Source organism: Nematostella vectensis, chromosome 14 (assembly GCF_932526225.1).
Source record: "Nematostella vectensis chromosome 14, jaNemVect1.1, whole genome shotgun sequence".
Classification (NCBI taxonomy): domain Eukaryota; kingdom Metazoa; phylum Cnidaria; class Anthozoa; order Actiniaria; family Edwardsiidae; genus Nematostella; species Nematostella vectensis.
In genome coordinates, this window is record NC_064047.1 from 13,172,719 (window position 1) to 13,197,804 (window position 25,086).

At 40.9% G+C, this 25,086-nt stretch overlaps 1 protein-coding gene and 2 long non-coding RNA genes across 5 annotated transcripts; 2 read left to right on the forward strand and 1 right to left on the reverse strand.

Annotated features, from left to right (window-relative positions):
• The first annotated feature begins 12 nt into the window (after positions 1-12).
• LOC116610629 (intraflagellar transport protein 88 homolog) lies at positions 13-23,252 on the forward strand. 2 transcript variants are annotated; one of them, XM_048721940.1, is made up of 26 exons: positions 13-220; positions 468-533; positions 6,121-6,150; positions 6,650-6,709; positions 7,072-7,129; positions 7,350-7,431; positions 7,914-8,004; positions 9,266-9,370; positions 9,636-9,738; positions 12,549-12,663; positions 14,246-14,477; positions 14,784-14,854; positions 14,954-15,040; positions 15,322-15,508; positions 17,430-17,499; positions 17,820-17,936; positions 18,627-18,735; positions 19,106-19,144; positions 19,684-19,795; positions 19,982-20,097; positions 20,385-20,437; positions 20,700-20,872; positions 21,272-21,368; positions 21,799-21,924; positions 22,330-22,415; positions 22,518-23,252. In XM_048721940.1, exons 1-26 carry the CDS (start codon positions 131-133, stop codon positions 22,557-22,559), a joined length of 2,517 nt encoding a protein of 838 aa, XP_048577897.1. In that variant the 5' UTR covers positions 13-130; the 3' UTR covers positions 22,560-23,252. The 2 variants fall into 2 exon arrangements, with proteins under 2 accessions (XP_048577897.1, XP_048577896.1); XM_048721939.1 differs by having other exon boundaries at positions 22,330-23,252.
• Positions 1,442-5,328, reverse strand: LOC125559862. Of its 2 annotated transcripts, none has more exons than XR_007306556.1 (2): positions 5,022-5,328; positions 1,442-1,495 (listed from the first exon to the last, which is right to left on the reverse strand). It is a non-coding gene; the product is annotated as an uncharacterized LOC125559862 (long non-coding RNA). The 2 variants fall into 2 exon arrangements; XR_007306557.1 differs by lacking the exon at positions 5,022-5,328 and adding an exon at positions 3,171-4,698.
• Positions 1,745-5,379, forward strand: LOC125559863. The gene is made up of 2 exons (XR_007306558.1): positions 1,745-1,796; positions 5,326-5,379. It is a non-coding gene; the product is annotated as an uncharacterized LOC125559863 (long non-coding RNA).
• Positions 23,253-25,086: the final 1,834 nt, after the last annotated feature.

The window sequence follows — 25,086 nt, forward strand, 5'->3', positions numbered from 1 at the left end:
GACGAGCCCGGCGCGAAGCATGCTGGGTGATAAATTTGTTGATGGCAACTGCATATATTTGAACGAAAATAGTCTAAGCTAAATTTCCACGATATTTTAAACGTTGCGGCTTAAACCATAGAATACCAGGATGCTTGGTGGCGTACATTTAGTAGGACAAGATGAAGACGAGGATATTTATGGTGGATATAACGAATATGACCCGGCTTTTGATACAGAGGTAACGTTAGTTACAGACAGTTCGAGGGAAAAGGCCGCCATTTTTGTTTTTATTTGATCATTTATTTTCAGTGTTCAATAACCGAGAACATTATTTCGAACCTTAATACAGCTTGGAATTAATGGGAATGATCCATGTTACACAGTAAATAGCGCATAGTTAATTAAGTTGACAATGTTATGATGAGAATCAGACCGAATGAATCAACACTTTCTTGAAGTTGTTTGGTTTGATATATTTTGGTTAGAATCTCGATGAAGACGAAGGATTTCAACAAGCAATAAAAACGAGCCATGGACATCGGCCAGGAGTGGTGAGTACTTATAATCACTATCACAATACCAGAAAATTAACAAGGAAAACAAAACCCGATAATCTTACTTGAAGCAAAAAACGTCGATAGTTTTCGATCGTTACTGTTAACTCACTATCCAAGATAGTACTATTTTCATGTGTAATAGGTTGAAGAAATTGGTAGTTTTTTGTTTTTATCCTTGGAGTGGTACTCTGGTATTAGGGATCTATAATTTACGACAGCAATGTGATGACATGGATTAATCCGCATTTTAAAAGAAAAATGTGTTTTTAGCACATCTTGTGTTTGCAGCCCTCACTACTAAATTTTAGATTTCTTATTAGCGTGATATTGGGAAGATGGGGTAGTGGAATGGCATATGGATTCATGTACAGTGAGAGACTAAAGACAAAAAGCTATTAGAATTACTAGGGAGTTAAAGTTATCAGAAACACTTTCCCATTTAAAAATGTACTTTCCCATTTAAATGTGTACTTTTGCGAGAGCGTTGTTTTCACGTCCTCAAACCGCGGGTCAACCAATCAGAGACCGTCACTTCAATAGCCTTAATTCAACGCGTCTGGAAAACGCCAGTCAGCCAATGAAATGATCTTGAAATTTGAGCCTTCGTGATTCCGCGTTCTTCCACGCGACCTGACCAATCACACTGAATCATTCTTATCCCGCAAAAAGGGCAATACAAATAGCCTTCTGTCAACAGATGCAGATTGCCGGTGATAACGATAATTAACGCGGACTAGGGGTCAGAAGAGATCAAATGGAGAAGATGACTTTAGAAAATAAAAGGAGTAGCCTTCAAAACTACGTATAGTACCCGAACTTTAACAAGTCATTAAACAAGCTATTTCTAAAACCAACACCAAGGACACTCGAATTGGCTTACCCTAGTAATGACCTTTTTCTTCTTTGCACAGCTCTCCCAGAATCTCTTTTCGCTATACCAAATATGTCATGTCTTTCTGTGAACAATTCACCAAGTGGGTATTTTTAGTGTTCCCAGGTCGGACTAATCATACTTGATCTCAATGAACCAAAGACTTGTGATGGCGCGAAACGAAATTGGCGCCCTTTTAGTCCCGTTGGCTCGAACACGGCTGTATCCAGCCCAAATTTGTCTGCCATCCAAATCAAATATTGTTCTTTTTGCCATCGGCTTCATCCAAGAATGACCCATTCGTATTGTTCTCATTATAAAAAGATGCAGGAGAGAAATCTTCTAGCTCACGCTGCACATGATGCCGTGTAACACGAGATCTCAGGGTATGGAATGAATTGATAAACAATTTACTGTTTCAACAGATTCGGATTATACAGCAAATCAAAGTGCGTTTTCGAACGCAGAACGTGCAATCTGTAATATAGGTGAACTCGAAAAATACCACCGTGTTTCGAAGCAATCACATACGAAAAACCCCTTTAATAAAGCAAACCTCTAACTACTGAAACATCTTACCGAAACGTGAAAGAGGAAGATAGTATACAACATCATCATTTATTACAAGGAGAACGAATAAAAGCCAATCACATTACCAATCAGTGCGTTTGCAGACGCAACGAGTGTCTAGGATCGATTTACAAAGATACATAGGCATGGAAAGCCGGTAAAAATTTTAGTGTACTATGTATCTAAAGTGACTAGCCTTTAAACAATATATCGGCGTTTTCTTACTTTGTAAGTCAAGCAAGCAAAATGTTTTCTTCATTTCACAGAGATTGGACATAGCCATGCGTTATATTTTCTTCTCAATAGACACTCAAGAGTAGGCTTTGAAAACAAACCGGAAACTGTGCGTTTTAAAGACGCAGGCTAGTCAATAGTGTGAAAGAATCTAATTTTCGGTACGAGAAACACATTATGGCGTTTGTAATTGGTTGTTAGAAGACGAGGTTGATAAAACTTTCTTATTCAAACATCAAAAGCAAGCTGTTATAAGTTGATTTACGTCTAGTTATGTGCTTTGGGAAAGCACCCGACTCCGGGACAGATGGAGCACCAAAGGTTGAGCTCTCTGTTGGTGGTCATATGATATGATTAACAAACTGCTATCTTGTAAGCTAGGAGATAAGGCCCGAGCTAGGGAGCTTTGCTCTTTGCACACCAGTCGAGCAAAAGAGCGCATCAATATAATTCTAGAGAAAAATCAAAAGATTTGAACAGATAATCTGTTTAAAAGAATTTAGCCTATTATCATCCTACAGTATCGTAGATTCATGCATAGGGACAGTCGGATATTACAGCTTGGTGTTACATTTTTTCAACTTGACAAAGTTAGCACGTGGCAGCCCCAGCACATATACCCGCGGCTATTTACTCAAGTTGTGGTTGCTTCGAAACATGATGGTATTTTTCGAGTTCACCTATATTACAGATTGTACGTTTCTGCGTTCGAAAACGCACTTGCTACGTTTTGATTTGCTGTATAATCAGAATCTGTCAATATTTAATTGCAACAACAGCAAATTGTTTATCAATTCATTCCATACCCTGAGATCTTGTGTTACACGGCATCATGTGCAGCGTGAGCTAGAGGATCTTTTTATAATGAGAACAATACGAATGGGTCATTCTTGGAGGGAACCAATTGCAAAAAGAACGTGCAATCTGTAATATACGTAAGGGGTAACGATGGGTACCTTAAAATTTCGAAAATCTCGCAAAAATTTCGCAAAGTCTCGGAATCTCGGCGTTTTTACGGAAGTCTCGAAGTCTCGTTTTTCCCCACGACATTTTAGGATCTTGGAGCCTCTTTTTGTTCCACGTTCTCGGAGTCTCTGTTAAACGCGATCTGTTTTATGTTGTTACTGCTAAGGGTTTCCCTCTTTTTCGAGTCTCGAGTCTTAAGCCTTTCCGCTCTAGCTATTCTTTTTCAACTAATGTTTATGACATACCTCGAGCAAGTTATCTGATGTCCGAACACAAGCTAGTAAAAGCTCGGACACGGATTCCGAAATTTGACTTAAAGTCTCGGGCTCGGATTCTAAAACGCGGTCTCGGCGCCTCGGCAAATCTCGAACTTACTCATCGCTACCCCTAAAAGGGGTCTCTAGAACGCGCCAACATCCCAGAACATCGGCTTTATTCTCAGAGCGTATTGTTCACTGTTTATTGGCAACAAAATGTCTAGTTCTCGGATAAACAACTACTTTTGGAAAATAGTAATCTGGCGGTGTTTAAAGTTTGCGAGGATATAATATTTTCACTGGCTTTCCATGCCTATATCTGTCTCTTGATCTCGTGCTTGCATGAATATCTAGACCGTTGCATTTTCGAACGCACTAATAGACATGCGATTGGTTTTATCCTAAGGGATAAATTACTTGACATTGTTATTTATACCCTGCTTATACTCAAGCTCACCAAACTATAGACAAAAATGCTCAATGAAATAAATTGTAGTCCACTACTTTGAATGTAAACCCAGGAAGGTGACATGAATGTAGGAAATATTATGAACTTATACCCAAAATTAAGCAAACCAAAAGCACATAACTAGCTTTAAAGACGTAAATCAACTATAAATCAACTAATAACAGCTTGCTTTGATGTTTGAACAAGAAAAATTATATCATGTTCTTACAAGCAATTACAAGCGCCATGTGTTTCTTGTACTGAAAATTAGATTCTTCTACACTATTGACTAGCCTGCGTCTTTAAAACGCACACTTTCCGGTTTGTTCGGGCCTTATCTCCTAGCTTACAAGATGGCAGTTTTTTAATCATATCATATGACCACCAACAGAGAGCTCAACCTTTGGTGCTCCATCTGTCCCGGAGTCGGGTGCTTTCCTAAAGCACATAACTAGACGTAAATCAACTTATAACAGCTTGCTTTTGATGTTTGAATAAGAAAGTTGTATCAACCTCGTCTTCTAACAACCAATTACAAACGTCATAATGTGTTTCTCGTACCGAAAATTAGATTCTTTCACACTATTGACTAGCCTGCGTCTTTAAAACGCACAGTTTCCGGTTTGTTTTCAAAGCCTACTCTTGAGTGTCTATCGAGAAGTATAACGCATGGCTATGTCCGATCTCTGTGAAATGAACAAAACATTTTGCGTGCTTGACTTACAAAGTAAGAAAACGCCGATATATTGTTTAAAGGCTAGTCACTTTAGATACATAGTACACTAAAATTTTTACCGGCTTTCCATGCCTATGTAGCTTTGTAAATCGATCCTAGACACTCGTTGCGTCTGCAAACGCACTGATTGGGAATGTGATTGGCTTTTATTCGTTCTCCTTGCAATAAATGATGATGTTGTATACTATCTTCCTCTTTCACGTTTCGGTGAGATGTTTCAGTAGTTAGAGGTTTGCTTTATTAAAGGGGTTTTCCGTATGTGATTGCTTCGAAACACGATGGTATTTTTCGAGTTCACCTATATTACAGATTGCACGTTCTGCGTTCGAAAACGCACTTTGATTTGCTGTATAATCCGAATCTGTTGAAACAGTAAATTGTTTATCAATTCATTCCATACCCTGAGATCTCGTGTTACACGGCATCATGTGCAGCGTGAGCTAGAAGATTTCTCTCCTGCATCTTTTTATAATGAGAACAATACGAATGGGTCATTCTTGGATGAAACCGACGGCAAAAAGAACAATATTTGATTTGGATGCAGACAAATTTGGGCTGGATACAGCCGTGATCGAGCCAAGCCACGGGACTAAAAGGGCGCCAATTTCGTTTCGCGCCATCACAAGTCTTTGGTTCATTGAGATCAAGTATGATTAGTCCGACCTGGGAACACTAAAAATACCCACTTGGTGAATTGTTCACAGAAAGACATGACATATTTGGTATAGCGAAAAGAGATTCTGGGAGAGCTGTGCAAAGAAGAAAAAGGTCATTACTAGGGTAAGCCAATTCGAGTGTCCTTGGTGTTGGTTTTAGAAATAGCTTGTTTAATGACTTGTTAAAGTTCGAGTACTATACGTAGTTTTGAAGATGTAAGGCTACTCCTTTTATTTTCTAAAGTCATCTTCTCCATTTGATCTCTTCTGACCCCTAGTCCGCGTTAATTATCGTTATCACCGGCAATCTGCATATGTTGACAGAAGGCTATTTGTATTGACCTTTTTGCGGGATAAGAATGATTCCGTGTGATTGGTCAAGTCGCGTCGAAGAACGCGGAATCACGAAGGCTCAAATTTCAAGATCATTTCATTGGCTGACTGGCGTTCTCCAGATGCGTTGAATTAAGGCTATTGAAGTGACGGTCTCTGATTGGTTGACCCGCGTTTTGAGGACGTGAAAACAACGCTCTCGCAAAAGTACACATTTAAATGGGAAAGTACATTTTTAAATGGGAAAGTGTTCAGAGTGGAATTGACTCAGAAATAGTATCTATACATTGTGAATATAAAATGAGTCCAGGTTGGGCTAAGTTTGGACATCATATCATCCTGTGGCATAACCAAGATTTTTAACAGAAGTGGGCCCAAAGGCCCTTTCAAGGCATTTTTTGCTGCTAGAAGGATGGGGCCACCCCCTCTGGCTACGCCCCTGTTATCTATATACTAATTTGTGTAAATTCTTTGAAAGGTTATAACTGTTATTATCCTCTTTCATTTCAGAAAACTGCCAAAATTGTCCCTGTTACAGCGGTAAGAATAAACGCTTGGATGAGACTAGCTTCTTTCTGTTTATACCTACATTGAACTCAATGTTTAGTTTCTATATTTCTAATCAGAGAGAAGCAATGTTTACTTTTATACACCTAAAGTATTTCTAAAATGGTTGTTCTGAAAGAAACAATGTTTTGTATGTGTTTCTATATTTCTTATCAGAGAGAAGCAATGTTTACTTATATATACCTAAAGTATTTCTAAAATGGTTGTTCTGAAAGAATCAATATTTTGTATGTACCATATACTTTGTTGCCTCATAGGTTCAAATAAATGATCAATTTTATTTCGTTGTTGTTTTGGTTAAGGGCTTGGTTGATTGTAAATAAACAATTTTAAACGTCTGCAGACTTGACATTGTGTAAGCAATTTAGAATGCAATAATGCTTAACCCTAAATCACATTATTTGGCATTCCAGTGGCATAGAGCAAAGTAATCCTATGAGCCAGCTAACTTTATACAATATTTTTATTTCAGAAGGCAAAAGGGTTTGTTCCGGGCTCTTCCATGGGAAGGCCGACCACAGGAATTGCTGCTGTAAGTTACAATAGTAAAAAAATCAAGAGTATTGAGCATAATGTGTGGATCATATTAACTGTATAACAACTGTCTAATAGCTGTTAAAATGAAAATATTTTTTTGCTTGTGCCTAAATTGCATTAGAATTAAAGCTATACATAAGTACTGTTTACAAGTACTGTTTACAAGTACTGCTTACAAAAAATTATTAACCAAATAAGGGGCAGAGGCAAGAAGTGTTGATTATTGCTTTATCCTTGTCTCTTTAGCTTTTTGTATATAGTTTAGCTGTCACAAAATCATGCTAAACTCAGTCCTGTCTTGGAGGTGATTACTGCTATTCTCGTGTCTATTAGTGTGTATGCCTTTTTATTGCTCAGGACACCACCCAAGCTCGACCCATGACTGCTGTGCGGTCTGCTTTGTACACAAGCAAAGGTACCAGTTCAAGTTTCACCAGAATAATTAATCTTTGCATGTACTGTCTGAAGTACCGAACTTGTTTTAAGGTTATTACTTAAAACATGAGATGATACTTTTAGAATAAGATCTCCATCATGATACATTTCTTATTGAAAAAATGTTTAATGTCTTTAGAACAGCAGAACATCATTGCCAACGTACTCTTTCATCTCTGTTCTTGTTTGCCTCCCTACAGGTAGTGCAGGGGGCGGCCAATTTGACCCCTTTAACCAGACACGAGGACCCGCCCCACCATTAGAGACTAAGGCAGAAGATAGGTATTTCACACTGTTCAACTCAAATTGTTATACGTTACTCATTTCAGCCACAGGCATACCTTGGATCCCATTCTTCCCGTCAAACATGAACATTACAGGCATACCAGTAGTAGAGACTCCCCCAACAACCCTCTTTAGAGTATCAATAAGGCTGGTTGCCTAGCGTTCCTCAGGCACTTTTGCCATGGGCTTGCCCCATCCCTAGGGGTTAGGTAACCCTGAAGTATGATATAGTGTCATGTGCTTCTGAGTTCTAGGGAGCATTGAAGGGGTTTCATAAATCACTGTGAGATGGGTTGAGAGAACACTTCCAGCAAAGCTCTCTTCTATAGGAAATAAAAAGTTTTATTAAAATAACAACACAGCACATGGTGTGGTCCATAAATAATGTTTTACCATGCTAAGTTGTTTAAGTAAACTAATATTAAGTGTTTTACTGAAGATGTCTTTAACCCATATTTGTCCCTAATTCTATGTTATAGCCCTGAGGAGAAAGTGAAACAACTTGAGAAAAAGGTCAATGAGTTGATTGAGGAGAGTTGTTTTGCTAATGCTGCCGGACAGCTTGGACTTGTAAGTTATGCAATTTGCTGTTACTGCCACACCAATTATTGATCAAGGCAATCAATAAAAAGAAGTCATTTTAACAGTCACTTTTGATTTGAATTTTAATAACATTACCTAGATCTGACTAGGTGTACTGTTCCTTAAACATGAATAGAAAATGTTTTTGAATAAGCTCATTTCATATCAAGCAAGGAGCAGTACTTAGAAAGAAAAAAATGTGACTTTGTAAAGTGTCAATTGGAATTTTTAGTTGTGTCTGGTGTTTATTGTTCATCATGAGGATAATCAGGGCAAAATTCCCTGAAAAAGCCAAAATCTAGTATGTGTTCATTTTACCCTGAAGGATAATCAGGGCAAAATTCCCTGAAAAAGCCAAAATCTAGGATGTGTTCATTTTACCCTGAAGGATAATCAGGGCAAAATTCCCTGAAAAAGCCAAAATCTAGGATGTGTTCATTTCACCCTGATGGATAACCAGGGCAAAATTCCCTGAAAAAGCCAAAATCTAGGATGTGTTCATTTTACCCTGAAGGATAATCAGGGCAAAATTCCCTGAAAAAGCCAAAATCTAGGATGTGTTCATTTCACCCTGAAGGATAATCAGGGCAAAATTCCCTGAAAAAGCCAAAATCTAGGATGTGTTCATTTCACCCTGATGGATAACCAGGGCAAAATTCCCTGAAAAAGCCAAAATCTAGGATGTGTTCATTTCACCCTGAAGGATAATCAGGGCAAAATTCCCTGAAAAAGCCAAAATCTAGGATGTGTTCATTTCACCCTGAAGGATAATCAGGGCAAAATTCCCTGAAAAAGCCAAAATCTAGGATGTGTTCATTTCACCCTGAAGGATAATCAGGGCAAAATTCCCTGAAAAAGCCAAAATCTAGGATGTGTTCATTTCACCCTGATGGATAACCAGGGCAAAATTCCCTGAAAAAGCCAAAATCTAGGATGTGTTCATTTCACCCTGAAGGATAATCAGGGCAAAATTCCCTGAAAAAGCCAAAATCTAGGATGTGTTCATTTCACCCTGAAGGATTATCAGGGCAAAATTCCCTGAAAAAGCCAAAATCTAGGATGTGTTCATTTTACCCTGAAGGATAATCAGGGCAAAATTCCCTGAAAAAGCCAAAATCTAGGATGTGTTAATTTTACCCTGAAGGTACCAGAATGCAAGAAACTGATGACCATTGTAAAAGAATGTTGTTTCTTTATTAGTATCTCCAGTCATGTTGTTCTCAACACTTCTTTCTCTATGACCTCACAGGCATTGGAAAAGGCGAAGGAAGCAGGCAGGAAGGAGAGATCCCTTTGTAGACAACGAGAGCAGACTGCACTGAGTGAACAGATCAACCTAGACCTTACATACTCAGTAAGTACCAGCTTCCTGGCCAATCTGTTGCTATGTACTGTGCATAACACAAGTGCTCCGACAATCCCAGACTGTGGTCTAGTGTTACTGTACAGTATCTTTGATGTGTTACAGTGTACAATTTTGATCTTTTATGTACAACTGTTTTTTTTATGTAATAGCCTCATTACATTAAAGAAATGTGCTAAGGATACTATAATGGTTGACAGGTTAATTTGTTTTGTTTGCCTCCCCTACATAAGCTCATTTCTGTATGTTGTGTTAGGTGCTGTTCAACCTGGCCAATCAGTACCATGCGAACAAGAACTACAACGAAGCCCTCAACACGTACCAAGTTATAGTCAAGAACAAGATGTTCAGCAATGCAGGTTAGATAATGCACCCAACACATCAAGTGAGATAATATGGATAGGCACATACCCAGGATACCAGTCATAGATACCCAACACATACTGTACCCAGGATACCAGTCATAGATACCCAACACATACTGTACACAGGATAACAGACATAGATACCCAACACATACTGTACCCAGGATACCAGTCAACGATACCCAACACATACTGTACACAGGATACCAGTCATAGATACCCAACACATACTGTACACAGGATAACAGACATAGATACCCAACACATACTGTACACAGGATACCAGTCATAGATACCCAACACATACTGTACCCAGGATACCAGTCATAGATGCCCAACACATACTGTACACAGGATACCAGTCGTAGATACCCAACACATACTGTACACAGGATACCAGTCATAGATACCCAACACATACTGTACCCAGGATAACAGACATAGATACCCAACACATACTGTACCCAGGATAACAGTCATAGATACCCAACACATACTGTACATAGGATACCAGACATAGATACCCAACACATACTGTACACAGGATAACAGTCATAGATACCCAACACATACTGTACCCAGGATACCAGTCATAGATACCCAACACATACTGTACACAGGATAACAGTCATAGATACCCAACACATACTGTACACAGGATACCAGTCATAGATACCCAACACATACTGTACACAGGATACCAGTCATAGATACCCAACACATACTGTACACAAGATACCAGTCATAGATACCCAACACATACTGTACACAGGATACCAGACATAGATACCCAACACATACTGTACACAGGATACCAGTCATAGATACCCAACACATACTGTACACAAGATACCAGTCATAGATACCCAACACATACTGTACCCAGGATAACAGACATAGATACCCAACACATACTGTACACAGGATAACAGACATAGATACCCAACACATACTGTACCCAGGATACCAGTCATAGATACCCAACACATACTGTACCCAGGATAACAGACATAGATACCCAACACATACTGTACCCAGGATACCAGTCATAGATACCCAACACATTCTGTACCCAGGATACCAGTCATAGATACCCAACACATACTGTACACAAGATACCAGTCATAGATACCCAACACATACTGTACCCAGGATACCAGTCATAGATACCCAACACATACTGTACACAAGATACCAGTCATAGATACCCAACACATACTGTACACAAGATACCAGTCATAGATACCCAACACATACTGTACCCAGGATAACAGACATAGATACCCAACACATACTGTACACAGGATAACAGACATAGATATCCAACACATACTGTACCCAGGATACCAGTCATAGATACCCAACACATACTGTACCCAGGATACCAGTCATAGATATCCAACACATTCTGTACACAAGATACCAGTCATAGATACCCAACACATACTGTACCCAGGATAACAGACATAGATACCCAACACATACTGTACACAGGATAACAGACATAGATATCCAACACATACTGTACCCAGGATACCAGTCATAGATACCCAACACATACTGTACCCAGGATAACAGACATAGATACCCAACACATACTGTACCCAGGATACCAGTCAACGATACCCAACACATACTGTACCCAGGATACCAGTCAACGATACCCAACACATACTGTACCCAGGATACCAGTCATAGATATCCAACACATACTGTACCCAGGATACCAGTCATAGATACCCAACACATACTGTACCCAGGATACCAGTCAACGATACCCAACACATACTGTACCCAGGATACCAGTCAACGATACCCAACACATACTGTACCAAGGATACCAGTCATAGATACCCAACACATACTGTACCCAGGATACCAGTCATAGATACCCAACACATACTGTACCCAGGATACCAGTTATAGATACCCAACACATACTGTACACAGGATAACAGACATAGATACCCAACACATACTGTACCCAGGATACCAGTCATAGATACCCAACACATACTGTACCCAGGATACCAGTCATAGATACCCAACACATGCTGTACCCAGGATACCAGTCATAGATACCCAACACATACTGTACCCAGGATACCAGTCATAGATACCCAACACATACTGTACACAGGATAACAGTCATAGATACCCAACACATACTGTACACAGGATAACAGTCATAGATACCAAAACATACTGTACCCAGGATACCAGTCAACGATACCCAACACATACTGTACACAGGATAACAGTCATAGATACCAAAACATGCTGTACCCAGGATACCAGTCATAGATACCCAACACATACTGTACCCAGGATACCAGTCATAGATACCCAACACATACTGTACACAGGATACCAGTCATAGATACCCAACACATACTGTACCCAGGATACCAGTCATAGATACCCAACACATACTGTACACAGGATACCAGTCATAGATACCCAACACATACTGTACACAGGATAACAGTCATAGATACCCAACACATACTGTACCCAGGATACCAGTCATAGATACCCAACACATACTGTACACAGGATACCAGCCATAGTTTTCACATTGGGAAAGGATAGTATTGACAATACTGGGTTTGATGCTGCTTTTGAAGCTTGATTTTTTTTTATTGATGGGGGCATTTGTGCATCCTCCCTGAAATATTCAAAGTATCTGATGATCCTTTATTATCACATTGTTATACATACAATGCATATACAGTACATATATATACTTTCGCACAATTTTCATTATTTGTGGCAATTTTTTATTGCTGTTTTTTCATGTATAGGGAGGCTCCGGGTCAACATGGGCAACATCTATTTTGAGCAGAAGAAATACCCACAAGCAATCAAACATTACCGCATGGCGCTAGACCAAGTGCCGAATACTCACAAGGAAATGAGGTACATACCCACAAGCAATCAAACATTACCGCATGGCGCTAGACCAAGTGCCGAATACTCACAAGGAAATGAGGTACATACCCATAGGCTATCAAACATTACCGCATGGCGCTAGACCAAGTGGCAAATACACACAAGGAAATGAGGTACATACCCACAAGCAATCAAACATTACCGCATGGCGCTAGACCAAGTGCCGAATACTCTCAAGGAAATGAGGTACATACCCACAAGCAATCAAACATTACCCCATGGTGCTAGACCAAGTGCCGAATACTCACAAGGAAATGAGGTACATACCCATAGGCTATCAAACATTACCGCATGGTGCTAGACCAAGTGCTAAATACACAAGGAAATGAGGTACATACCCACAAGCAATCAAACATTACCGCATGACGCTAGACCAAGTGCCGAATACTCACAAGGAAATGAGGTACATACCCACAAGCAATCAAACATTACCGCATGGCGCTAGACCAAGTGCCGAATACTCACAAGGAAATGAGGTACATACCCATAGGCTATCAAACATTACAGCATGGCACTAGACCAAGTGCGAAATACTCACAAGGAAATGAGGTACATACCCATAGGCTATCAAACATTACCGCATGGCGCTAGACCAAGTGCCGAATACTCACAAGGAAATGAGGTACATACCCATAGGCTATCAAACATTACCGCATGGCGCTAGACCAAGTGGCAAATACTCACAGGAAATGAGGTACATACCCATAGACTATCAAACATTACAGCATGGCACTAGACCAAGTGCGAAATACTCACAAGGAAATGAGGTACATACCCATAGGCTATCAAACATTACCGCATGGCACTAGACCAAGTGCCAAATACACACAAGGAAATGAGGTACCCATACATTAGGCTATCAAATATTACCACATGGCGCTAGACCAAGTGCCAAATACACACAAGGAAATGAGGTACATACCCATAGGCTATCAATCATTACCACATGGCACTAGACCAAGTGCCAAATACACACAAGGAAATGAGGTACCCATACATTAGGCTATCAAACATTACCGCATGGCACTAGACCAAGTGCCAAATACACACAAGGAAATGAGGTACCCATACATTAGGCTATCAAATATTACCACATGGCGCTAAACCAAGTGCCAAATACACACAAGGAAATGAGGTACCCATATATTAGGCTATCAAACATTACCGCATGGCACTAGACCAAGTGCCAAATACACACAAGGAAATGAGGTACCCATACATTAGGCTATCAAACATTACCGCATGACACTAGACCAAGTGCCAAATACACACAAGGAAATGAGGTACCCATACATTAGGCTATCAAATATTACCACATGGCGCTAGACCAAGTGTCAAATACACACAAGGAAACTATTAGCCTTGTTACCCTAGTCTGTAGCAAAAATCCATTAAAGACTTTATGTACAGACGTCACACTCAGGTTAAAGTCTTAATAACTATCATACTCTTTAGTCCCAAACAAAAAAATAAAGCGCAGGGAAAAACATGGAGGTAAGCTGTTGATTTATTCAATTATTTATCAACAACAATTGTCATTCAAATCCAGAATCAAAATCATGCAGAACATCGGCATTGCCTTTGTCAAGATGGGTCAGTACAGCGATGCTGTTACATCATTTGAACACATAATGGGAGAGAAGGCAAATTTCCAGACAGGCTTCAATCTCATCCTGTGCTACTATGGACTGGGTGACCGCGAAAAGATGAAGAAGACCTTCCAGAAACTACTGACCACCAACCTGGGGGTGGATGACGAGGACAAATATGTTTCTACTCCTGTAAGTAAGATACATGCAAAACGCTCAGTATGATAAAGACTATAATAATGATAATGACTATGATGATTATAATTATGATGATAATGACTATGATAATGATGACTATGATAATAATGACTATGATGATTATAATTATGATGATAATGACTATGATAATGACTATGATGATGTCTATGAAGATGATGATGCCTATGATGATAATGACTATAATAATTATTATGATGATGATGATGACTATCACGATTATGTCTGTGAGAATGATGATGTTGACTATGATAATAATGTCTATAATTACTATGTTTGCAGGATGACGACCAACACATGCTGATTCTAGAAATAATCAGGAATGACAAGCTGAGGAACATTGAAAGAAAAAGGTGCAACTGAGCTCTTATAGTAGCTAAGTTACGGCTTTTATTATAGCCTAAAAACTAAAAACCGAACAGTGAAATCTTATTGTGGCTTATTGTTTGTAGAAAATCACAGGCAGAGAAATACATCATGAGTGCTGCCAAGCTGATTGCTCCTGCTATTGAGAATACATTTGCTGCTGGATTTGACTGGTAGGTACTCTTACACACACACAGCACCAACCAAGCTCTAGTCTAACTTATGCTTTTGAGACGTTCTTTGCAGTAACTTACTGGTGCAAGTTCCATGTGTTAAGGAAAAAGCCATTCTTTTATCCTTCATTTAATAGGATCTTTGTGCCAATTTTTGAGATACATACAGCTTCCTTGCAAAGTTATCATTTTTATTATCAAGGTGTATAGAGCATATGGAGGTATGAAATGTGTTGTACAGGCTTATTCTTGGTGGCTTATCATTTCTTCCCTGTGTCTAGGTGTATAGAGTGTGTGAAAGTGTCACCGTATGTCGAGCTGGCTAATGAGATAGAGATCACCAAGGCAGTGACGTACCTCAAGCAGAAAGACTTGTCCAAGGCTGTGGAGTGCCTCAAGGGCTTTGAAAAGAAGGACTCTAAGGTGCAATCAACGGCAGCTACCAACCTGTCCTTCCTCTACTTTCTGGTAAGAGATAAACCCTCAGTGGCATGTCTAGGGATAGACAGACAGGAAGTCAGACTGGATACATAGATAGACAGAAAGTCAGACTGGATACATGGATAGACAGAAGGTCAGACTGGATACATAGATAGACAGAAGGTCAGACTGGATACATAGATAGACAGAAGGTCAGACTGAATACATAGATAGACAGAAGGTCAGACTGGATACATAGATAGACAGAAGGTCAGACTGGATACATAGATAGACAGAAGGTCAGACTGGATACATAGATAGACAGAAGGTCAGACTGGATACATAGATAGACAGAAAGTCAGACTGGATACATAGATAGACAGAAGGTCAGACTGGATACATAGATAGACAGAAGGTCAGACTGGATACATAGATAGACAGAAGGTCAGACTCGATACATAGATAGACAGAAGGTCAGACTGGATACATAGATAGACAGAAGGTCAGACTGGATACATAGATAGACAGGAAGTCAGACTGGATACATAGACAGACAGGAAGTCAGACTGGATACATAGACAGACAGGAAGTCAGACTGGATACATAGATAGACAGAAGGTCAGACTGGATACATAGATAGACAGAAGGTCAGACTGGATACATAGATAGACAGAAGGTCAGACTGGATACATAGATAGACAGAAAGTCAGACTGGATACATAGACAGACAGAAGGTCAGACTGGATACATAGACAGACAGGAAGTCAGACTGGATACATAGACAGACAGGAAGTCAGACTGGATACATAGACAGACAGAAAGTCAGACTGGATACATAGACAGACAGAAAGTCAGACTGGATACATAGATAGACAGAAGGTCAGACTGGATACATAGATAGACAGAAAGTCAGACTGGATACATAGACAGACAGAAGGTCAGACTGGATACATAGACAGACAGGAAGTCAGACTGGATACATAGACAGACAGAAGGTCAGACTGGATACATAGATAGACAGAAGGTCAGACTCGATACATAGATAGACAGAAGGTCAGACTGGATACATAGATAGACAGAAAGTCAGACTGGATACATAGATAGACAGAAGGTCAGACTGGATACATAGATAGACAGAAGGTCAGACTGGATACATAGACAGACAGGAAGTCAGACTGGATACATAGACAGACAGGAAGTCAGACTGGATACATAGACAGACAGGAAGTCAGACTGGATACATAGATAGACAGAAGGTCAGACTGGATACATAGATAGACAGAAGGTCAGACTGGATACATAGATAGACAGAAAGTCAGACTGGATACATAGACAGACAGAAGGTCAGACTGGATACATAGACAGACAGGAAGTCAGACTGGATACATAGACAGACAGGAAGTCAGACTGGATACATAGACAGACAGAAAGTCAGACTGGATACATAGACAGACAGAAAGTCAGACTGGATATATAGATAGACAGAAGGTCAGACTGGATACATAGATAGACAGAAGGTCAGACTGGATACATAGATAGACAGAAAGTCAGACTGGATACATAGATAGACAGAAGGCCAGACTGGATACATTGATGGACAGAAGGTCAGACTGGATACATAGACAGACAGAAGGTCAGACTGGATACATAGACAGACAGAAAGTCAGACTGGATACATAGATAGACAGAAGGTCAGACTGGATACATAGATAGACAGAAAGTCGGACTGGATACATAGATAGACAGAATGTCAGACTGGATACATAGACAGACAGATGGCCAGATTGGATACATAGATAGACAAAAGGAGACTGGATAGACAGATAGACAAATGATCTACCATTTCAACGTCCCTTACATGGTTCACAAATCTTTGATGTATGATACAAGTTCGAGCAACCAACCTCGTTCTCAAAATAGTGCATGTACAGTATCCAGAACCCCTTTTTATTACAATCTTTTTCCCCAGGAAAATGAACTATCCCAAGCCGACAAGTATGCAGAGCTTGCAATGCAAGCAGACAGATACAACCCAGCCGGTTGGTTTACCTGTTGTATTGAAGTATTATAAAATAGTATTAAAAAATTAAAATAGTATTAAAATATTTAGAGGTGGTCACCGTGTCCTGCCATTTCTTGATTTTTTGGGTCAGACACTCTGCTTTAGAAGTGTAGTATTGCTATTGTTTCAACTGTATATAAACGATGATATATGCTATATAAACGTTTATGATTAACCAAGATATTGGAGTGTATTGTGTAAAACTGGTAAAAAAAAAATATATTACAAATGGCATTCCATAGCCCAAGCTTTGTTCAAAGAGAAGTGCTATCTTTTCTATTATTATTTTGTGCCCAGCCCTGGTGAACAAAGGCAACTGTCTCTACTCTCAAGGGGAATATGAGAAAGCACGCGAATTCTACCAAGAGGCCTACAATGTAGAGGCAACGTGCACAGAAGCACTATTCAACTTAGGTATGCTATACTGTAGAAGCAACATCACCACTTAAAACTACCTCTTGATTGCACGATGAAGTACGGAAAACAAAGTTTTTTGGAACAATACAATACAATATTTATTTTGCATTTCCATTATGTACCTGAGTTTGGCGTATAAGTATTTGCCTTAAAATATTATAATAATTCTGTGTTTTTTTTAAATAAGGTATAACAAATTTTCAGTGAAAGGGAATGCCTAGAGCCTAAATTAACCGTTAGGTTTTCGTGGTAGACTCTAGGCATGTAATATTTTATTGTAGCGCTTACACTCAATAACAAACACTGAAGCGTAGCGAAAAAGCGTAGTAAAAATAGCAATTGCCATGAAGCGCTAAGCGCACACATATACAAAAAAACATACTACGAAATTAGTTGTCTTCTACATATTTGTGTGTATGTCCAAACCTATTAAAAAGAAAAAAACCACGTTACAAGCCTGGACCTGCCACACACCTTGCATATCGCACCATGCTCAGGCTGTACTGGGTAGAGTTTGATCAAAACAGTCCACCTTCAGGCTCACAGCATTATTTGAGCCTTGTCCCACGTCTTCCTTAACAATTCTGTCACTCTTTGCACACAGGTCCATGTTTAAAGTTTGCACGTTAAATTGGTCTGTCAGTAAGTGATCAGTCAGTGAGTGATCTATCAGTGCTTTGTCTGCAGGGCTTGTGTTCAAGAAGCTTGGCCAATATGAAGAAGCTCTTGACTGCTTCACCAAGCTTCACGCTATTCTGCGTAACCACCCTCAGGTCCTTTACCAACTGGCAAACATGTATCCTTACGTGTTTCCGAATGTCCGGACATGTCCGATTTCCTTAGGCTAAATTCAAACGTTGTGTTATCCATGAAACGCATTCTACGCAAATTAATGCAAATGAACCAGGTGCGTTGTTTTATCTTCATTTGCAGACATTTGCATTAAATGTGGCTCATGTAAAATACGACGTTTGTGCATGGCAATAGTAAATAAGCTCTTTAATTAGTGCCCTCTCTAAGGTATAGAATGTGTAAGGAAGAAAACTTTTCTTATTTGCAAGGGCGCTCTGCTACCAGGACACTGTAACCAAACCCTTATTGGTTTTAAGCTACAGCATACCTAGATTAAGCTATGTATTATAGTTCCTTTACTGCACATTATTCAGATATGAGCATCTTGAAGATATGAATCAAGCTACCGAATGGTGAGAGATCTGTTGTTCTAGTAGGCTTTTCGAGTTTATGTTGATATTTCTTATTGTTGTTCCCGAAGTGATATTAGTAACTTCGAGCCAGTGATATCAACTTTAATAGGAATATTAACAACAATATCACTTTGTCATAACATCATGTTCTTAATGCCGGCCATACCTTCGAGCCAGTGATGTCAACATTAATAGGAATATGAACAATAATGTCACTTTGTCATCACATCATGTTCTTGATGCCGGCCATTATTGTCATCAACAACATCATAGTCAATGTTGTCATCATCATCCACCATCTTAACCAGTACAATCTTCATCATCATCATCAAAGTCACCATTTTGATCATCATGATTATCACCATTATCATTTTGATCATCGTCATTATCACCACCATCATCATCACATCATCATCATCATTTTGATCATCACCAACTTCGTCGTCAATTTTATCATCTTCAGCAGTACCATTTTCATTGTCATTGTCATATTTTTGTTATCGTCACTTTTGACTATTCACCTGTCTTTGGTATTCCAGGTACATGCAGTTGGTGTCAGTGGTACCAACTGACCCCTCCATCCTTGCCAAACTCGGTGAGATTTACGACAACGAGCAAGACAAGTCCCAGGCGTTCCAGTACCACTATGAGGTAAAGCACTGCGCTCCTTGCCTCCACTATCCTTCTGTCTGATTCAGTCACCGTCGTACTCCAGTTGGCGCCCTTCAGGGGGTAGGGGTGGGGAAGAATGCGTGCCTAAGACTGTAAAGGCTTCTTAACCCAAGACTTTCTATTATCTTTATTCAATCTGGCTTTTTTTTCTTTATTTCCGTCTAGTCTTACCGCTACTTCCCGTCCAATATCGAGATCATATCGTGGCTCGGAGCATACTATATCGACTCCCAGTTCTGCGAAAAGGCTATACACTACTTTGAGAGGGCCGCCGTTATTCAGTAAGTACCCTGGGATGGCTTCACCACTCACCTGCCTCATCTCGGTGGTTGAGTTTCTTGAAGATATCGATAAATAGCGTGGTTTGCAAATTTCTCCTTTCAAATGAAAACGCAGTGGACAATACATTTTTTTACTCTGCGAAAAAATTGTTTCAATTCACCTGCAAAAATATTTCATGAGAAATCCGAAATTTAGCCTTTTTTGCACAGAATTAGAAGAGATCGCTAACTGGTAGTGGTACTTTAGACGTTTGGTGATTTTGCAATAATAACGTCTCTATCTCTAGACCAAACGAAGTCAAATGGCAGTTGATGATAGCTAGCTGTTACCGTCGGAGTGGTAAGTTCCCGTTACACGTTTTGCAGTTTGCATGATGACACCTAAATTTTTCCCGCTCTTTTTAAACTAACTACCAGCACCTAAAATTTCCCCGCTCTTTTTCAACTAACTACCAGCACCTAAAATTTTCCCGCTCTTTTTTAACTAACTACCAGCACCTAAAATTTTCCCGCTCTTTTTCAACTAACTACCAGCACCTAAAATTTTCCCGCTCTTTTTCAACTAAATACCAGCACCTAAAATTTTCCCGCTTTTTTTTCAGGCAACTACCAACAAGCCTTAGAAACGTATAAGGGCATCCACCAAAAGTTCCCGGATAACGTGGAGTGTCTAAAGTTCCTTGTGCGGATCTGTACGGATCTCGGGCTCAAGGACGTGCAGGAGTATGCGCAAAAGCTCAAGAAAGCCGAGAAAGCGCGAGAGTTGAAACAGCAGGTAAGAGACGCGGGTTGCCTGTGGAGATTGTCCTAATTTCTAATTTCGCTATTATTACGGGTAACCCTTGCCTCCGCAGCCATCTCGAGTGTTTCTGTAATATTGCAATGTTTTTTTTTTAATTGGGGTTCCTGTGGCGAGTTGAACCGGAACTAGGCCCCCATTCTTTTTTGAACACGCCACAGGAAGCCCGAAATCGAAATAGAGCCTTTTTCCCAAATCACTCGAGACGCCTGCGGAGGAGGCTAGAGTAACGCCAGTGAGAGTAGTAACCGATTGAATAAAGGAAGGAAGGTTTGAGTCCTGAACTTACTATTTTCACGCCCAAGCTCGAGAGTTTCGTCTATACTAGGTTATATGTGCTACGTTTCGTATTTTGTAATGTATTTTATTTTGCAGCGAGCTAACAGTGGTACAAGCCGTAAGGGTAGCGCTCGCAGCGGTAGTGCCAGTCGACCCGGTGCCGCGGGCTCAAGAAACAACAGCGCGGACAGCGGTAAGTCCGTATGTACAATGCCTTGATACAGCCAGCAACCAAGCGTTGTTACGGGCAACATCTTTACCCTCGTTCTCACGGGCACACTCCTGACCCTCGTTATCACAGGCACACTCCTGACCCTCGTTATCACGGGCACACTCCTGCCCCGCGTTATAACGGGCACGCTATTTACCCTCGTTATCGTGGGCACACTCCTGAACCTCGTTATTACGGGCACACTCCTGACCCTCGTTATCACGGGAACCCTCCTGACCCTCGTTATCACGGGAACCCTCCTGACCCTCGTTATCACGGGAACCCTCCTGAACCTCGTTATTACGGGCACACTCCTGACCCTCGTTATCACGGGAACCCTCGTTATTATGGGGTATTAGCAAGATGACTGATGTATTCCCAAATAATGTAATTCCTAATTCTTCTCTCGCAGAGGGACGCATCAACAGCGGACAGAATAGCCGGACAGGTAGCAGCACGGCTCCACGGTCCGGACGCGTCCGGGCCGCCTTAGCGGACACCGATGATTCATACAGGATATCAAGCCCAAAGGAAGTCGGTCAGTATATCTATACTATTATAAGCGTTACATCTGTCGGACAAACGTCTTTGATTGAAAGAGCAGTAGTAAGACGTCATCAACCTGTAGTGACTTTTAAGTTGGGCGCCATTATCAGATAGACGGCAGAACATGAAAAAATATATTTTTTAGATAAACCTACCTAAGTACCTTTAATGCTGTAAGACAAAGGATAAAAACAGAAGGCGATTCTGATAGTATAAAGAAGTTTCATTTGGTCTGATTGGGAAACACAAACAGAGAATCGTGTTGTCGTTTGGTATCGCTAGAGTCTTCCAACTAGACAAATCCTGTCATTACATTTAAAGTGTTGCCGCCGTCATTGCATGTAAAGTGGTGCCGCCGTGGTGTTCACTTTCTAAATTCTCCTTTGTATTAACACAGACGCTACGTACGCTGACCCCCTGGGTGAGGCCCCGCCTCGTCCCAAGACAGCAGGCCGCCAGCGTCACCAGCCCCAAGAGGACGAGTTCGCCGATGAAGAACTCGGGGACGACCTTTTGCCCGAATAGACCCCACAGTTCTCCGATGAAGAACTCGGGGACGACCTTCTGCCTGAATAGACCCGACAGTTCGCCGATGAAGAACTCGGGGACGACCTTTTGCCCGAATAGACCCCACAGTTCTCCGATGAAGAACTCGGGGACGACCTTCTGCCTGAATAGACCCGACAGTTCGCCGATGAAGAACTCGGGGACAACCTTTTGCCCGAATAGACCCCACAGTTCTCCAATGAAGAACTCGGGGACGACCTTCTGCCTGAATAGACCCGACAGTTCGCCGATGAAGAACTCGGGGACAACCTTTTGCCCGAATAGACCCCACAGTTCTCCGATGAAGAACTCGCGCCCAAACTTCTGACGGAATACACCCGACAGTTCGCCGATAAAGAACACACGCCTCGCCCGAGTAGATCAGACTGTTCGCCTAGTTCGCTTATTTCACATACAAACCTGTCCTGATAAAACAACTTTGTTTTCTTGGTCATCAAAGAATAGCAGTCAGAATCTCGGGAGAGGTGGTATATCTATCCCTAATGGGTTGCCATATCTTTTAAATTTAAAAAGTCTCCGTCAGCCGCCATGTGCGAGAATGCAGATGGCCGTTTGATACATTTCTATCGGCGAATTGAGAAAGCGAGAAAGCGGCCGTGATATGTTCGATTGGTAAATGACTTTCAGTTTTGGATGAGAACAAATACAAATATGCGCTTGACTGTCGCTCTTTAACCCTTTAACCGGTATGCTTTGTGTAGTGCCGATCTGTGTGTATATATTGTAAAGAAAATAAATTATTGCAAACCATTAGAAAATCGTTTTTTTCCTGGTAACAGCGTAATTTTTGTCGCTTTTAAACTTGTTCTTTTAAACTTGTTCTAGCGCTTTGGACGCACCCTAGACATTTAGCATCGCGTTTTCAGAATTAAACGCAAACGGCAAACCGCGGTAAACCGTAAACGGTTTGCGATTTGACGTACTGGCGGATACGTAGTTAAGAACATTGTGCAAATTGTCGATGAAAATATATTATTTCAAGAGTCAAATGATTAAGAACACTTATTCATGGTCTCAAACGTGAGCTCTTAGAAAATTTGAGGGGAAAACTGCTGAGGTAAATCACCGCTAGACGGTCAAAACGCGAACCGCAGCCTGCAAACTTGTCACGTGACACCCAGAGGTTTCCGAGAAAAAACGCGGTGCTAAATGTCTCTATTTTCGTGATGTGATGTTTCCGGTGCCCGTCCTTCGTCACGGTATTCAGGGCCTGGGCACGTCCCCCCCCTCCCCCAAATATTTTCAAAAATTATAAGGAAATGACCTGTTCGGGCGTGGCTGTGCCCCCCAATATTTTCTTGTTTCTGTATTGTGCCCCTCCAATATTTCGCGCCCTTTACGGCACTGGTATTCCACCCAAAGACTCTTAAGGTGAATTACCCAAGCCTGGTAGCCCGGGTGAATCCTTAATGCCGAGGAAGACCTGTTTATTCAGGAAAGGCAGTTTAGCGACCCGCCTTTGGAGACACCTGTCTCGAGAAGGACCTGCAATCAGGGAAGGGTAAGCGGCCGCTTACCCATTTGCCGGAGGCAATGTGCGGGGCGTCTTCGTTCGCGAGAGTCACGAGTAATCGGTTTTCACCGGTGAAACCAACGCCGCACATGCGTTGATGCGACGGGCGTGGCTAACTATTGCCTTCGCCCCGAGAGTGCTCATCGGAAAGTACTTGGTGTGTAAGAAAGAGTGGCTATTACAGCCTAGTCCCAGGCGTTCTTATCGGGTTTCCTGTGGATCGTAAGAGTTGTGATGTCACAGGAAACCATCTCCCCAGCCCCCAGAGTACCTCACGGTTTATCTCTGAGCACAGGAAACCTGGTAAGAACGCCTGGGACTAGGCTGTGGCTAGTATACTAGAAGGGATGGGTGGTGTGTAAGAAAGGGTGGCTAGTATACTCGAAGGGATGGGTGGTGTGTAAGAAGGGATGGCTAGTATACTAGAAGAGATGGGTGGTGTGTAATAAAGGATGGCTAGTATACGAAAAGGGATGGGTGGTGTGTAAGAAAGGATGGCTAGTATACGAAAAGGGATGGGTGGTGTGTAAGAAAGGATGGCAAGTATACGAAAAGGGATGGGTGGTGTATAAGCAAGGGTGGCTAGTATACGAAAAGGGATGGGTGGTGTGTAAGAAAGGATGGCTAGTATACGAAAAGGGATGGGTGGTGTGTAAGAAAGGATGGCTAGTATACGAAAAGGGATGGGTGGTGTGTAAGAAAGGATGGCTAATATACGAAAAGGGATGGGTGGTGTGTAAGAAAGGATGGCTAGTATAGTAGAAGGGATGTGTGATGTAAAAGAAAGGATTGGTTCTGTGCAATAAAGGATGAGGATCACATTTCAAGAAAAAAGAAGTTAGTACTCAAATGATCCTCACATTGTATTTTCCAAAATGGTATTCTTATCAATCTATATATCAAACTATCTCTCATCAACCGATATTGTTGCTTTTTTGTGATTTTGATATGATCAATTCCCATGTGCAATTCAATGAGTAATTTAGTACAATTGATTTATTTGTACCCTGGATGAAAACTAGTAACAGGGGAGGGCTGAAGCGGACTTGCAGCTTCTGGAACCCAGGTATTGGT

Bases quoted from the DNA above. Each gene is read 5' to 3' on its own strand.
- LOC116610629 (XM_048721939.1), top strand. From the start codon at position 131: ATGCTTGGTGGCGTACATTTAGTAGGACAAGATGAAGACGAGGATATT. The intron at 14,478-14,783 runs GTAAGTAAGATA...CTATGTTTGCAG, and splicing joins ACAAATATGTTTCTACTCCT to GATGACGACCAACACATGCT. The intron at 21,369-21,798 runs GTAAGTCCGTAT...CTTCTCTCGCAG, and splicing joins AAACAACAGCGCGGACAGCG to AGGGACGCATCAACAGCGGA.